This window comes from Hordeum vulgare, chromosome 6H, assembly GCF_904849725.1.
Source record: "Hordeum vulgare subsp. vulgare chromosome 6H, MorexV3_pseudomolecules_assembly, whole genome shotgun sequence".
In the NCBI taxonomy this organism is placed as follows: Eukaryota; Viridiplantae; Streptophyta; class Magnoliopsida; order Poales; family Poaceae; genus Hordeum; species Hordeum vulgare.
In genome coordinates, this window is record NC_058523.1 from 138,960,375 (window position 1) to 138,973,121 (window position 12,747).

Sequence of the window (12,747 nt, forward strand, 5' to 3'; positions counted from 1 at the left end):
GGTAAAACCGCGGAGGTATGTGGTCGGGCTGCCGTGACAAAAGTTGTCTCAAATCAGCCCTAAAACCCCACTATATATAGGAGGGAGGGAGGGGAGGAGGCAGCCTCAAACCCTCAAGTTTTGGCCGAAATTTGAGGTGGAGGAGTCCTACTCCAATCCTACTTGGAGTAGGATTCCACCTTCCCACTTGGAAACTCTTTCCACCTTGTGTTTTTCCCTTCTCAAACCTTATGGGCCTTAGTGGGAACTTATTCCAGCCCACTAGGGGCTGGTTTATCTCTTCCCATAGCCCATGAGACCCCTTGGGGCGTGACACCCCTCTCGATGGTCCCCGTCACCCCTCCCGGCACTCCCGGTACACTACCGATGAGCCCGAAACTTTTCCGGTAATGCCCGAAAACTTTCCGGTAACCAAATGAGGTCATCCTATATATCAATCTTCGTCTCCGGACCATTTCGGAAATCCTCGTGACGTCCGTGATCCCATCCGGGACTCCAAACAACATTCGGTAACCAACCATATAACTCAAATACGCATAAAACAACGTCGAACCTTAAGTGTGCAGACCCTGCGGGTTCGAGAACTATGTAGACATGACCCGAGAGACTCCTCGGTCAATATCCAATAGCGGGACCTGGATGCACATATTGGATCCTACATATTCAACGAAGATCTTATCGTTTGAACCTCAGTGCCAAGGATTCATATAATCCCGTATGTCATTCCCTTTGTCCTTCGGTATGTTACTTGCTTGAGATTCGATCGTCAGTATCCGCATACCTATTTCAATCTCGTTTACCGGCAAGTCTCTTTACTCGTTCCGTAATACAAGATCCTGCAACTTACACTAAGTCACATTGCTTGCAAGGCTTGTGTGCGATGTTGTATTACCGAGTGGGCCCCGAGATACCTCTCCGTCACACGGAGTGACAAATCCCAGTCTTGATCCATACTAACTCAACGGACACCTTTGGAGATACCTGTAGAGCATCTTTATAGTCACCCAGTTACGTTGCGACATTTGATACACACAAAGCATTCCTCCGGTGTCAGTGAGTTATATGATCTCATGGTCATAGGAACAAATACTTGACACGCAGAAAACAGTAGCAACAAAATGACACGATCAACATGCTACGTCTATTAGTTTGGGTCTAGTCCATCACATGATTCTCCTAATGATGTGATCCCGTTATCAAGTGACAACACTTGCCTATGGTCAGGAAACCTTGACCATCTTTGATCAACGAGCTAGTCAACTAGAGGCTTACTAGGGACAGTGTTTTGTCTATATATCCACACATGCACTGTGTTCCCAATCAATACAATTATAGCATGGATAATAAACGATTATCATGAACAAAGAAATATAATAATAACTAATTTATTATTGCCTCTAGGGCATATTTCCAACAAATACTTGAGAATATTCTTTCGCTTCCCCTTGTGTCGAATCAATAAATTTGGGTTGAATACTCTACCCTCGAAAACTGTCGCGATCCCCTACACTTGTGGGTTATCAAGGATCACTTTCTATCGTGATTATACCATTTGGCCCTGGCATTTTTAGCTTCATATACCCATAATGTGGTATTGCTTGGAATCTTGTGAAGGCCTCCCGTCCTAGCAGGGCATGATAGCCACTCCGGAATGGCATGACGTGGGACAGGAGCTCCTTCGATCGGTAGTTATCGGGGGTACCGAATACAACGTCGAGTGTAACACACCCTATGCAACGCGCTTCTTTGCCGGGGACTATGCCTCGGAAGGTGGTTGAGCTTTGGCCGGTCCGAGATCGGTCGAACTGCATTTTGTCCAGTGTGTCCTCGTAAATGAGGTTAAGGCCATTGCCCTCGTCCATGAGTACTTTGCTCAATCTGAACCTACGATCGGGTTCAAGACTAGGGCGGCAGGTGCCCGGCCGGTGTTTCTTACCGGCTCGTCATCTTGGTCGAAGGTGATACGTATGTTCGACCAGGGGTTTGCCTCCACTACATGGTTGATTTGATTGAGCTCTCGAAAGGCTCTCTTTCGCCGGTTTGTCGAGGAGAATGTTTTGTAGATCGTTAGGATCTCCACACTGGTACTCGGTAGTGCCCCAATTTCTTTGTGACTTGATGTCTAGAGGATTACTTCCCCGCTTTTAGTGACTTGCCGGACAACCCAACAAGCCCAAAGGTTGTGTGTGGAAAGGGTGTCTCGCGGGACAAAGTGTATGAGGCATGGCTTGTCTAGTAGTGTGTCGAGGATCGACTTGCCCCTTGGTCGAGACTTATTTTTATTTTCTGCGTGCTTGGAGGTAGCTTGCCACGTAAATGGCGATGACTGCCTCATCCAAATTCGCCAACCATGCTCGGTGTGATCGGGCTCGACGCGCATCTTTTGCATTTGCCAGGTGCTCTCCATGGTGCACTATTTGAGTACCAGGTTCGATAGCTCCGTGAAGGTTTGAACCCGGCAACGGGCTAGGGTGTTAAGAACGCCCTCGTACCGACAATGTGTTCGGAAGGTACTTATTATCTAATGGTCGCGGCTCCCTTCCTTCTTTCGAAGGAGGAGGAATCTCGCCCAAAAGTGGTGTACTGACTCGCCCGGTCTTGGAGTGACTTTGGACGGGTTGGAGCCGGGGACTGATTCGGAAGATGTTGAGGGTAGGTGGCGGGTGGGCTTAAATTTTGGATTCCCGTTAACTGTGCCCTTGAGGGTTCGGTCGCCGTGTGGCCTTGAGTTGTTCCCGGATCTGGATGGGGGTTCCCGGTTGTCGAGATGGTGATCGGTGAGTGGTACGAGTATCGTTCTCAGTACCGATGATCGGCATGGGGAGCCCTCGAGTGGGCGTTCGACCGTACTGATCATATGTGTGATGGGCCAGATGTGGATTTCCCTGTCATCAGGTCTGATCCCGATCTGATCATAGATCATGCCCTGATCGTTAGTCACGCCCAAGGCTTGGATCTGGTCGAGGAATCTATGCAGTGTTGAGGTTTCAGCGGCGGTTGCGCTGCCTGTATGTTCGGGGGCTACTAGTGTCCCTAATCCCTCGGCGGTGCATCGGATCGCCTACGGGGAGAGCTCGGCTAAAGCGAGTTCGAACGTCCCGACCGTGTCAGGCTTTAAGGCTGGATGAGGCATAAGTTTTGTCTTGACAATTAGATTCACGACCTCACAGGACAAAACATCGAGGTCTGCGCGCTCCTTCAATGGAGCGGAGAGCCCTGTTAACACAAGATCTCCTCCGGAGTCGGCGGCGAACTCTTGGCTCCCGAACCTGACTTCCTGACCGGGGGGATTTTCCAATCTGACCATGGTGGTCGGCCGCATTGGCGTGCAGAATGATGCTTCCCAACGCGAAGATTTGTCCGGCCTCCTCGTTGATCACCAAACGTGCCATCGAACCTTTTGGCGATCCTACAGTGGAACTCTCAATGAAAGCACCAATGTCGGTGTCAAAACCGACAGATCTCGGGTAGGGGGTCCCGAACTGTGGGCCTTGAATCGATGGGTTGCAGGAAGAGAGGGGAGACAACAATTTATCTAGGTTCGAGCCTTCGGTGGAGTCTCCGGCTCCTCGAGCTTCTTCCTCGCCAACTCCGCCAGCTTGGCCGCCTCATGTGCATCTCCCTCCATCACACGAGCGAACGAACGTGGCTCTGATACCAATTGTTGGAACTGCTCCCGTGCAGCCCCTTCTTCTATGTCTAGACTACCTCACGTAGCTCTCAAGATAAGATGAACACAAGAATTTTGATGGCCGCAGCCTCGCAACGCTGGCCGTTTTTTGTTCTCTATTCTCTGTCAAATGAAACAAGCATGGGTACAACTTTAAGTAGCACACACGCACGCACGATCCAGCCACCACATCCGGCGACTAAGTAACGACCGTGTGTCCCTATTTCTCCTAGAATCTCACGAGGACCTGCACCGGCTAACAACTAATGCACACATGCAGTAACTAACTAACAAACTTGTTAATTCTCCTCTAGTTGACTATCCAGCCGCCCTAGCTTTCTGCGCCTCCTTACCGCCTCTCACGGTCGTGTTGCATCGCACAACACTACGGCATCACGCTTTGCCATATCACACAACAACTAGCATCTCGCCTTCATCGCGCACATTGGTGTGAGCTCGATGGAAGTCCCTAACCTAAAATATATGCAGACCAAAGCAAACTAAGATGCAGATACAATCAAAGTTAAACCTAACATTATGTCGGTATGGAGCGACACCACCTGATCGGTCCATGCCAGGACAGCTCCAGCGATCGCCACCATCCCAAATGAGCGGCATCGACGAGGGCTGCCACCATACCATAGGTGAGAACAAATCCCGCCGCCACCGTGGGCCGACCGTGTTTCACTCACCGTCGTACTCCATTGTCCGTGAGGAGAGGGAGGGTGAGGAGGGCGGGGTGGCGGCGGCTAGTTTTTGGCCCTTGCCCACCCCCATGACCGGAGAAACATCCTCTCTTTTTTCGAGTGTGATTGCTCGGCAACTAGAAGGGTTCTTTTCCAAATCCATACCTCATTATTTATTCGACTCACCAAACATGTTAATGATGTTCTAAGTAGTAGGGCCTTCTGGAACTCAGCCTCCATGAAGCCCTTTATTTTTAAAATTTTAAAATTCAATTTTTCTGATTTAAAAAAATAAAAAATAATATGCGAGTATACAAGGATGAAATGTATATATGTGCAAAGATTTAGGATAAAATACCTTAAAATGCAATCTGTACAAAAAGAATAAATTCATGTACTTTTTTGATGAATAGTATCGTGTGTTAAAAAACCATAAATTTATCTTTTTTATACAGCCCTTGTTTTAGCGTATTTTCTCCTAATACTTTACACACGCATATGTTATGTCTCAATGTATATATATATATATATTCAGACTTTTTTAAATATAAAAATATGAATTTTAAGTTTTTCGAAAATCGGCCTCCATGAAGGCAGAGCTCGAAAAGGCTTTTCGTGTTCTAAGTCGTCTAAATTTTTCTTAAAGCAATTTATATAGAATTAATAAACTATATCGGCCCAAATTATCTAGAGAGCAGAACCAAAGTGCTACGGGCAATCTTTTTTATCCGTACGACGATATCCTACTAGTGCCGGAGACAGCTGAAGCCACAAGGTGCAGAGTGCAGACAAAGAGCGTGCAGAGTGCAGACACATTTACAGACACAGAACAGGGCAGAGCAGAGCGTTGTACGTCGCGCGCGGAAGCAACGCAAGAGACCGGATTCCATCCTTGGATCCGCCAGTAACCTCGCCTTACCACTCTCGGCAACTTTGATCCTTGGCTTGCTCCGGCCGAGCAAGCAACGCGGCCGATGGAGTAAGTAACCGCGGATACTTGCCGCCTCCGTGCTCCCTCCATGGCACTTGCCGCCGTGCCGCCATGCCCTGCACCTCAAGCAAAGTGGCGCCAAGGCCCTCCTCTAATGCCCGCCCCGCTACCGGCCACAGCCTCCTCCTCCTCTCCCTCCTCCAGTCGTCACGTGCGCTGCTTGCCTCCTGCTCCCCGCCGCGCCGGAAGATCATGGCGGTGACTCCGCGCGGCCGGCCGGACTCGAGCCTCGGTCACCGCCGGCCGGTCCTCCTGCTCATCCTCTTCTTCTGCCTCCTCGCCTTCTTCCCCTGCCGTGGTTCGTTACGCATGCCCCCGTCTATATAATCAGCTGACCTCTCTATTGCTGCATCTCCGACCAGCCATGACTGAAGTGTTTTTCGTTTCTTGATTGATTGGCAGTTGCGGCGTTCCACTCGTTCGTGGGGACGTACGGGGTGAACTACGGCCGGATCGCGGACAACCTGCCGCCGCCGACGGAGGTGGTGAAGCTGCTCCGGATGGCGCGGATCAAAAACGTCCGCATCTTCGACTCGGACCACACCGTGCTGGACGCGTTCCGCAACTCCGGGCTCAACCTCGCCATCGCCATCCCCAACGGCCTCGTCAAGGACATCTCCGCCAACCCGAGCAAGGCCATGGACTGGGTGAACGAGAACGTGCGGCCCTACTACCCGTCCACCCGCATCGTGGCCATCATCGTGGGCAACGAGATCCTGGGCGGGCAGGACACGGGGCTCGCCGAGGCGCTCTTCGGCGCCGTCGTCAACATCCACGACGCGCTCCGCACGCTCCGCCTGTCCGGCAGGATCGAGGTGAACACGCCGCACTCGGAGGCCGTGTTCGGCACCTCGTACCCGCCCTCCGCCGGCACGTTCCGGCCGGACCTGATGCCGTACCTGAAGCCGCTCCTCGACTTCTTCTCCAAGACGGGCGCGCCCTTCTACGTGAACGCGTACCCGTTCCTGGCCTACATGAGCGACCCGGAGCACATCGACGTGAACTACGCGCTGATGAAGCCCAACGCCGGCATCCTGGACCAGAAGACCAACCTCCACTACGACAACATGTTCGAGGCCCAGATCGACGCCACCTACGCGGCGCTGGAGGCCGCCGGGTACAGCGACATGGAGGTGCGCGTGTCGGAGACCGGGTGGGCGTCCGCCGGCGACGCCACGGAGCCCGGCGCCACCATGGAGAACGCCCGGACCTACAACTTCAACCTGAGGAAGCGGCTGTTCCTGAGGAAGGGGACGCCCTACAGGCCCAAGAGGGTGGTCAAGGCCTTCATCTTCGCGCTCTTCAACGAGGACCTCAAGACCGGCCCCGGCAGCGAGCGCCACTTCGGGCTGTTCAAGCCCGACGGCAGCGTCTCCCTCGACCTCGGATTCAAGGGCCTCACCTCCTCCTCCTCTTCGATCAAGGGGTGGAACATCCTGCGCTACTCGGCGACGCTCTTCTCATGCACATTCATTTTCCTAGCATTGTCGACCTGATTGATTGCTGACAGACATTGTCTGCAGGCAGATTAGCAAGCCTGTGTTTATACTTAGAAGACCAGAACTCGCCCGCATTCTGTAAATTCCACCACGGTTTAAAAAGAGTGACCCTCTCATGTACAGTGCATCAAGCCTTCTGTTCTTCGATCTTCTTAATACTGTAAATAATTAAGATGCGTTTCTGAATGATCATTTGTCAAATCGCGTGCTTCAGAGTTCAGTGAGCTGCTTTTATTTTACAACAAAAAGCTTTAAGCGCACCTTTTTTTCTTTCTTCCACGATCAATTGACATCTCCTCTTCATCGTGTCATTTTCTGTACTTGCCGATGGAACCTTGTTCCTTCTGCAGTAAGCTTTGTAGAATCACTTTCCTGTATGCGTATGGAATATGGCATCTCTGGTTCGCCGCAGGGTTGTTTTCCCTGTAAACCTTGGGGTAACAAGTCGATGTTCCCAAGTTAAGGATTGCTTGCACAGCATGGAGAACCCATCATCATGTGGGTTAACATTTGTGATCCTTATGTTCTGCAAATCACAGCGATGAATTGTTTTTTCTTTTCTTTTACGTGGATGAACTGAAAAGTTTTCATCACAATGGCAAGAGTTTTCATCACAAGACTGAAAAGGGAGGAAAGCGAATGCAAACAGGGGTAGAAGACTAGCAGTAGATAGATGGGGTGAATCTGAAGTGTGTGGTCGAGTGATTGGGGTTCTTCGTTTTCGCTTTCTGATCCTTGTGCAAAGTTGGGTATCCGCGGGGAGAAAAGATTGATTGAACACTCGCGAACTCGAAAGCAGAGGCTGAAAAGTATCCAGGCTTTGTCGTTGCGCTGTCCTCTCACTTTCGATGAACTTCCCAGGATTTTCTCACCTCGCACCTATTTCTTTTTCATACGCATGCCGCATTATGAGGTCGAGTTCCATTATTGCTGCAAACAATGGAGCACAGGAAGCGACCAGGTAGGCTCGCCAATAGTTTTATACTCCCTCGGTTCCATATTATGTGTGGTTGATTTAATATCAGTGACACTTAATATAAAACAAAACATTACTCCCTCTGTTCCTAAATAGAACTAGACTAATTCTCTCTAACAAAAAATATTGTGGTACAGAGAAAGTATAAAATAGACTGGATTTATATTGATGGCGATTCTTCTTAAAGAACCCCTTACTTGCTTGTAAGAGTTTATATTATCCTTCATCGAAATACCCAACGGATGCCTAAAAGACTAGATTCCTATTGTTGGTGTCAAAAAATCTTTTTCTAATAATAAAACAGCTAGTTGTCCGTCATGACGGTTTTGTAAAAAAGCCCCTGACATTTTATGTATTCAACACGCACTCCTTCTTAAGTGAAAAAGAAAAAACGGTTCGTTTCATTTGGTATATATAACGTGCCACCTCTATTTCAGCACAATCATGGATCTAGTCCATTGGCCAATGCACCGATGCCTTGCTGCAGCGCTAGGAGGAGACCTGAGTTTGACTCCTCCACTATCCTATTTTTTTTCCCTTTTGCTTCTGTTTTGTGTAAATTCAAATGCTTTTAAAACATTCATATCTTTTAAATCCTAACTCCAAATCTAACATGTTATATATGAAAACCGCTCAGAAAAAAGTGAAGATTTCAAATATGCTATTATTTTGCATGTTACTTTCTAGCTTATTGTGCAATATTGATTAATACCTTTTCTATATTGGTTATTTTGGAAATGCCTATTACACATGATTTCTATTGCTTCATTTTTTGTGTAAATTCAAATGCTTTTAAAACATTCATATCTTTTAAATCCTAACTCCAAATCTAACATGTTATATATGAAAATCCCTCAAAAAAAGTGAAGATTTTAAATATGCTATTATTTTGCATGTTACTTTCTACAATAAAGCTTATTGTGCAATATTAATTAATACCTTCTCTATATTGGTTATTTTGGAAATGCCTATTACACATGTTTCTTGTCCCATTTAACTTGAGTAGATATAAGAGTTTAATGCTCTCACAAAAGATAGAGTTGACACTATAGCGGATGTTGATTCCTACTAGCTACCATATGCTAAAGGTTACAATATGTACATAGTCATCCTATTTTCCATCGTGCACAATAACCAATCAATATACGATGATGTATACTAAACTGTTGATACGAGGTTTTGTGTAAACAAGTGAATTAATGTTGACCATCGTATTTATTTAAATCGTGCCCATAAAGATTTTTAAAAATACATTGAGTACACTAAAAAAATCATGCAGTCATTTTCAAACGCGTTTTCATTGTGTGAGCACTGAGGCCATCGTGGGAAACACAAATGTGATGCCAAGTGAAAATATATTGCGTTCAGAGCGTGTGTTATTTTCTCTTCCGTTGCAATGCACGGGCTCTTTTGCTAGTTACCTACTGATAAAAGGATTGATGTGTATGTTCGTCTGTCATTAAATTACACCTAAGACTTCGCTAAAATTTATCCATCACACCATCCCTAAGTTAAATAAAAGGATTCAGGGAGCAACTAACTAAGGAGCTCTCCTTCGAGAGCCTTCCAATGATCACTTTCATCTGCCACCACGTGTTGCTTTCTTTTTGGAATTTTTTTATTTTTACTGCTCGTTTTTGGCTTTTTAGATGTTCTTTTCAGGGGTTTTCGGCTTTTCAATTTTTCATCGTTACTTTTGGCTTCTTGATAAAAAAAATTGTATGAAAACCGTGTTTTTTTCTCAAGAGGCACGGTTTAGCTTCCCGTGCCTCTCAAAAAGAAAAAAATGCGTTTTCCCGCGAGAGGCATGGATTTGCTTTCACGAGAGGTACAACCGTACCTCACAGAAATAGAAAAAACGTGTTTATTTTTCTCTTTGCGCGAAAGGCACAGGTTTGGCTTCCATGAGAGGCACGGATTTGCTTCCGCGAAAGACACATCTGTGCCTCTCGAAAGCGGATAAAGACACGTTTTTTTGCAAGAGGTATGGCTTTTTAGTCCGTTTTTATTGAAAAAAAGTTTGTCAAAACCTATCAACATGGGATCTAGTTTTAAAGATCTCAACGCGAGGAATCCAATGGTCAAAGCAAGTGAGGAAAATGAGCCATTAATGAAGGGGTAAAGGAGAGAGACATGAGGGTGGGGAAGCAAGAGAGAAAGAGAGCAAGTGGAGAGAAAGACATCTAAGGGAGAAGGAAGGGGGAGGGAGAGGGGAGAGGGGAGAGGAGGGAAGAAAAGGTCGTTGTTGCGCATTAGTAGTAGTGTTGGGTGCACGGGGTGAGTGAGTCCGGGATTAAGGGGTCCTCGGGCCGCCGACCTATCTCTATGGGCCGGACAATGGGCCGTTGTGTGACTATCATTGAAGGACCGCAGACCATGACGACGTCGTGTCCCAGGTGGAAACCTTCTAAGCCATATACGATGAGGGATTCGGCATGTTACTTTTCCCATGTAACCGGCATTTTTTAACCCTAGACACCCAATGGTATCTGTATAAACCGGAGTGTTTCAGTCCATAGGGTAGGTTAAGATCATACTCCTAGGGTTTAGACCACAACATACGATTTCGAGGTAGATCAACTCTGTACTCGATACTTCATCATCAATACAACAAAGTAGGACATAGGGTATTACCTCCATCAAGAGGGCCCGAACCTGGGTAAAACATCGTCTACCTTGTCCCCTTGCTACCCATCGATCCAAGATCCACAGTTTGAGACCCCTACCCAAGATCCGCCGGTTTTGACACCGACATTGGTGCTTTCGTTGAGAGTTCCACTTTAGAATCACCAGAAAGATCGATGGCCCACTTGGTCACCAGCCATGGCATCAACACCGGGGATATCTTCGTCCCCGGCCGGCTTTCCGTGTTCGGCAGCGTTGTTCCACGCGTTGAGGCGGAGGGTCAACTTGGTCACATCGTCGGGTTCGTCCCGAGTCAGGGAAGCAAGTTCGGCGTCCTAGATTACATCGCCGATGCCCAAGGCGATATTTAGCTCACTTGTTTATCGGCTTCATCCGATGAGCCTGGAAACCCCAAATCCTTGACTTTAGATCTCCTCCCCGACCTCATGTCCGGGACGATGTCCACTCCCAATCTGGTCTTGAGCCCGGATCAGACCATGGCGTGTGAAGATCAGGGGTTAACCCTTGCCAAGCACACTCTATGTGATGACGCATCGGAGATCAACTCGGCCCAAACTCCAGTGACTAGTCCGGCCAACCTCTCACTATTAAACAAGACATTGGCCCGGATCCAAACTTCGGAAATTACTGATGCCTCGGCCTCAGCCTATGCTCAGATCAATCTCAAGGCCGGCCACAGGGAATTTCGTTTCCCACCGACCGCCCACATGATAGCCAATATTGAAGATTTAACTGATATGCTGGACTTCTCCTCGGATGAGGCCGTGGATATGTATGAGGATGTCGATGCAACTGCTCCTCCCACAACTGAACGATGGACGACCACATCCACCTACGATGTGTACATGGTGGACACCCCTAAGGATGATGGCACCACAGGGAAGAGAGATGACGGAACCCCGATAAAGAAAAGTGGCAACGAACCACCCAAGCGCCGGCGTCAGCGCAAAAAAGCCATGGCGCGCAAGGGCAGGGAAAGCAATACAGGCACCGAAGAAAATGCTACCCGGACAACCCAGAAGACCTCGTCGACCCCGCAGCTCCCCAATTCGGATGGGTGTATGGATCTGGAAGAACCCAATGACCTTGATGATTCCGAAGACATCAACTATCTCCCTCCTTCCGAAGATGAGGACACTCTCGAAGATGAGGATTTCATCATTCCAAAAGATCCGCTAGATCAAGAACGGCTCAAGCAGCAACTCATAGCCACAACTCGAAGCCTCAAAATAAAATAGCAGCAAATCAAAGTCGAACAAGACACCATCAACGACCGATGGATGCAAGTCCTAGCCGCCAAAGAAGGGTATGGCTAGGAATGGCAGGGACACAATAAAAGTTACCTGTGCCGCCAGTTACTGCCAGAGTTTGAAGACGAGGCCTTTGAGCCCATACTTCCCAAACGCACCGAGGGCAATCAGCCGGACCGCCCCCTTGAGAACAGGATAGGATGGCTAGAAAAGCTGGAGACCAACCCGAAGACCCCTGCAGAACAAGGAAAGAGACAGCACAGCCCGAAGACACATTCGACCTGCGACACAACCTGAATGCTAAAGCAGGCCAGATAAGATCCATCTATGGATCCACAGAGAGCACCTCCACCAGACGGGACGGGTACCAAGCATGGCTCGACCATAATGATAGAGTTCGGGGATAGCGCCGGGATAGGATTCCATCCATCCTTGAGCACGAGATAGCTAGGGTCACGGGCGCTGCTCATCCAATGTGTTTTACAAAATAGGTGATGCAGCATCCATTCCCCGAAGGGTTTAAACCCGTAAACATACAACAATACAACGAGACAACGGACGCGACTGTGCGGATTGAAGACTTCCTTCTCCACATTCATATGACCCGAGGACATGACCTCCACGCCATAAAATACTTATCGTTGAATCTTAATGGACCAGCATGACATTGGCTGAATAGCCTCCCAGAAAACTCCATCGGGAGTTGGGAAGAGCTCGGGGATGCTTTCCGAGCTAACTTTCAAGGCACCTATGTCTGGCCCTCAGATGTCGATGACTTGAGCCACATCGTCCAGCAAGCCGATGAGTCATCCCGGCAATTTTGGAACCGATTCCTCACCAAGAAAAATCAAATTGTCGACTATTCGGATGACGAGGCACTAGCCTCCTTCACGAACAATATCCGGGATGAACGGCTAGCCCGTCAGCTTGGGCAGGATAATCCTAGAACAATTTCAGCCCTTATCTCACTTATGAACTTCTTTTGGGTGGGCGAGGATAGCTGGCTAGCCCGTGAGAACAACCCTTCCG

General features: G+C 48.3%; 1 protein-coding gene across 1 annotated transcript; it reads left to right on the forward strand.

Annotated features, from left to right (window-relative positions):
- The first annotated feature begins 5,098 nt into the window (after positions 1-5,098).
- Positions 5,099-7,032, forward strand: LOC123401456 (glucan endo-1,3-beta-glucosidase 14-like). Its single transcript, XM_045095281.1, has 2 exons — positions 5,099-5,645; positions 5,750-7,032. The coding sequence occupies exons 1-2, from the start codon at positions 5,399-5,401 to the stop codon at positions 6,841-6,843; spliced, it is 1,341 nt and encodes a 446-aa protein (XP_044951216.1). The 5' UTR covers positions 5,099-5,398; the 3' UTR covers positions 6,844-7,032.
- The last annotated feature ends 5,715 nt before the right edge of the window (positions 7,033-12,747 follow it).